This window comes from Salminus brasiliensis, chromosome 3 (assembly GCF_030463535.1).
Source record: "Salminus brasiliensis chromosome 3, fSalBra1.hap2, whole genome shotgun sequence".
NCBI classification, from domain to species: Eukaryota; Metazoa; Chordata; class Actinopteri; order Characiformes; family Bryconidae; genus Salminus; species Salminus brasiliensis.
Genome location: NC_132880.1, coordinates 1,445,363 through 1,448,493, shown reverse-complemented (window position 1 = coordinate 1,448,493; position 3,131 = coordinate 1,445,363). Strand labels below are relative to the sequence as shown.

At 49.3% G+C, this 3,131-nt stretch overlaps 1 protein-coding gene across 1 annotated transcript; it reads right to left on the bottom strand.

The window, feature by feature from the left end:
• On the bottom strand, positions 1-3,131 carry LOC140551145 (transmembrane protein 238-like). The gene is made up of 2 exons (XM_072674513.1): positions 2,514-3,131; positions 1-1,016 (listed from the first exon to the last, which is right to left on the bottom strand). The coding sequence occupies exon 1, from the start codon at positions 3,074-3,076 to the stop codon at positions 2,519-2,521; it is 558 nt and encodes a 185-aa protein (XP_072530614.1). The 5' UTR covers positions 3,077-3,131; the 3' UTR covers positions 1-1,016; positions 2,514-2,518.

The following is a 3,131-nucleotide window of genomic DNA, read 5'->3' as shown; positions in this document are numbered from 1 at the left end:
TTATTTACATACTGCAGATTTATTATGAGCCACAAACACCTTGAAAAGCACTGCGCTTCAGAGGTCTGGAGCCAGAGTCTGTTTTCAGGAATGTATAGGTAAAGGTAAAGGTGCAGGTATTTGTCACTGTACAGCGAAATGTGTCCTCCGCATTTAACCCATATGTGATAGTGAACACACACACACACACACACTAGTGAACTAGGGGCAGTGAGTACACACACACCCAGAGCGGTGGGCGGCCAACTCCAGCGCCTGGGGAGCAGAGAGGGTAAAGGGCCTTGCTCAAGGGCCTGGACCTGGAGCTCAGCTGCAGGTCCATGTGTGAAATGAGGGAAGCGTGGTAGAGCTGCATCGCCATGTTGCCCTCTCACCTCTGACAGAAAGCTGTGGGTGAGTCCAGAGTGATGAGATCTACATGATCTACCAAAGGCCGGTTTAGGCTTCTGAGCCGCTAAAGCACTGGCTGACGATGGGGCGTCTATGGCACTGTGGTGACTTTCTTGTTGGAGGATTATGTTGGAGCCTCTGCAGCCTTTTATGCCCATCCAACCGGATTTAAGGGCCTGGCACTAACATAGTGGATAGTATCTGAAGTTCCCCATTCGAACCCGCCATAGCATCAGCGCCCAGCTACGGTGTAGATTCATCACAGAAGCATAAACTGGCCCTTAAGGCTGCGACTAGTGAACTACTGAAGGTGCAGGGTTAGGTGGTGGAAGGTGAGGAGCTACAGCGGACCATCCAAATCAAGTGTGTTCAGTGGTACAGACAGAGTGTAAGTGTATGAAGCACTGGGGGGGGGGGGTAAATAAATACACACAGTCCAGACAGAGTGTAGACATTAAGCATTAAAAATGAAGAACCCGGTCCAGTCTCAGCGTCAGTCGTGTTTGTGCAGTGCACTTTTTTCACTGACTGAACGGATGCTTAATCCAGGAGAAGATACAGTACAGTAGAAAATCCGTCCGGACCCCAGCGCTCCAGAGAGGCGTCCCCTGCCGCAGACCCCCAACCTGGAAAAAACAAACAAACAAACAAACATGGATATGTTAGACGTTGGGACCTAATGTTCAATCGCAGGCAAAAGTTTGGGCACCCCTGTTCAGGTGCCATTTGGGGGTGTTGATGTTCTGAGTGGACGCAAATGTCCGAAGCAGTCGTAGCGGACATTCCTCGGCTAAGCTCTCGTGCCAATAGAGCAGACCATTTCCTGCTGCGAGGGGCTGAGTGTGGAAGGGGCGCTCTGGGTAATGTCAAGCATGTATTAACAGTGAGCTCAGGTTGTATGAAGCACCAGATGAATGATCAGAATTACCAGAATTATCATGAAAAACACATGAAAATATTTCATACAAAGTTAAATATCTAAATATAAAGGTTTTATTTATTTTGGAGAAAAAATAAACCCTATATTTGAAATGTCATTGGCACACTATTATTATTATTATTATTATTAAATTCAGAAAATGTAATTTACTGTAATTAACTGTATAAACATGAATAGAAGTGTGTCTCTATAGAGAAGGTGGCTTATCTACACTTATATATTTATATACTGTCACTTTTCACTTTATTATATTTACATTTACAGCATTTAGCAGATGCTCTTCTCCAGAGCTTCACTGTTTACTGAAGAAGAACCTCAGCTAGTTTAAATAGACTAGACTTCAGATCCTCTAATCCTAGACTCTACTAAACACAAGACAATATGGAGACCATAGTACTCTACTCTTCACCCAAGTCCTCTCAGAAGAGGAGGGTCTTCAGTCTGGGTTTGAGGACAGCGAGTGTTGGACTCTGCTGTTCAGACACCCAGGGGAAGTTCGTTCCACCACTTCGGTGCAGGACAGTAAAAAGTCTGGACGCTCGTCTTCCGTGGATCTTAAAGGATGGCGGGTCGAGTCGAGCCGTCGTGCCTTTTGACACAATATGATTCTGGCAGTTGTGAATCAGTAGAAATCATCAGATCATCAGATCAGATAAAGCAGATCAGATAAAACAGCTGAACATGAATCCAGTAAAAAGGAGAAACAAGAGCTTCTCATTCTGAAGAAAGAAAGTAGTGAGATCTTGTCGGTGAGCTAGTCTGAAGAACAGAGCTCGGTTCCTCCAGGGTTCTCCTGGACGCCCCGCAGTCCAGCCAGCACAGTGTGGAGGATGTGTTCAACTCCATCAGCAGCAGCAGCAGCAGCAGCTCACCTGATTTACCATCATTAAGCCCTGATTTACCACCAAACCAGGTGTTGATCTGAGGAGAGCTCTAAATAATACTAGACTCCATGAGAGAGGAGAACTTTGGAGATGTTCCAATGATGAACACAGTGATAGAGAACCTCCTCCACTTTCTGTAGTTTACTCTAATAGCTGGAATAGGACAGCTACACCCAGCCAAACCACACGGATGTTAGCTGGACATTGCGCAACATCTCCCTGCCCACAGACCTGGAGGGAGGAAGGAAATCAAACAGGCAGGAGAAGGCTGGAGTAAACAGAGAGGGAGAGCCACCCACCTTCATCACAGCAGCAGCTCGATGTTCTTCTCTTCCTCTTCCTCCTCTTCCTCCTCCTCCTCCTCCTCTTTCTTCTTCTTCTCAGGCTTCTCCTCCTCCTCTACGTCCCCCTCGTAGCCCTCGTTGTGGTAGCAGGAAGATTTACCCCACGTTACCTTTGTCCCTGCGTGGGGGGTCGAGGCACCTCCTCCTCCACCTCCTCCACCTCCTCCTCCCCCAATGGTCTTCATCACGCTCTGCTGCTCGTCGTCCTTCCTCGGCGTCTTGGAGATCCTCTCGGTCAGCTTCCTGGCCAGCTGTTTGCACCTGTGCGCAGTGCTGGCTCTGCCTCGGCTCGCCCCCTCGATGCCCACCTGGATGTTGCCCACGTACCACATCAGCCACCAGGCCAGGCTGCAGAACACGACGATGGCGCCCGTGTGGATCAGAAAGTCGCCGTAGAACCTGCCGTCCAGCTGCAGGTCCGCGAAGATGCCCACGAAGAGCAGCACGAAGCCCACCACGTCGAACACCAGCGCGAGGAAGAAGAGCGGCGCGCAGCCGCCGATGAAGCTCAGGTCCATGTCGCTCGCGGAGCTCCGTGTCCGAGTCTCTGCCCTGACCCGCACCGACCTGAGA

Coding starts and splice junctions, on each gene's coding strand:
- LOC140551145 (XM_072674513.1), bottom strand. CDS start 3,076: ATGGACCTGAGCTTCATCGGCGGCTGCGCGCCGCTCTTCTTCCTCGCG.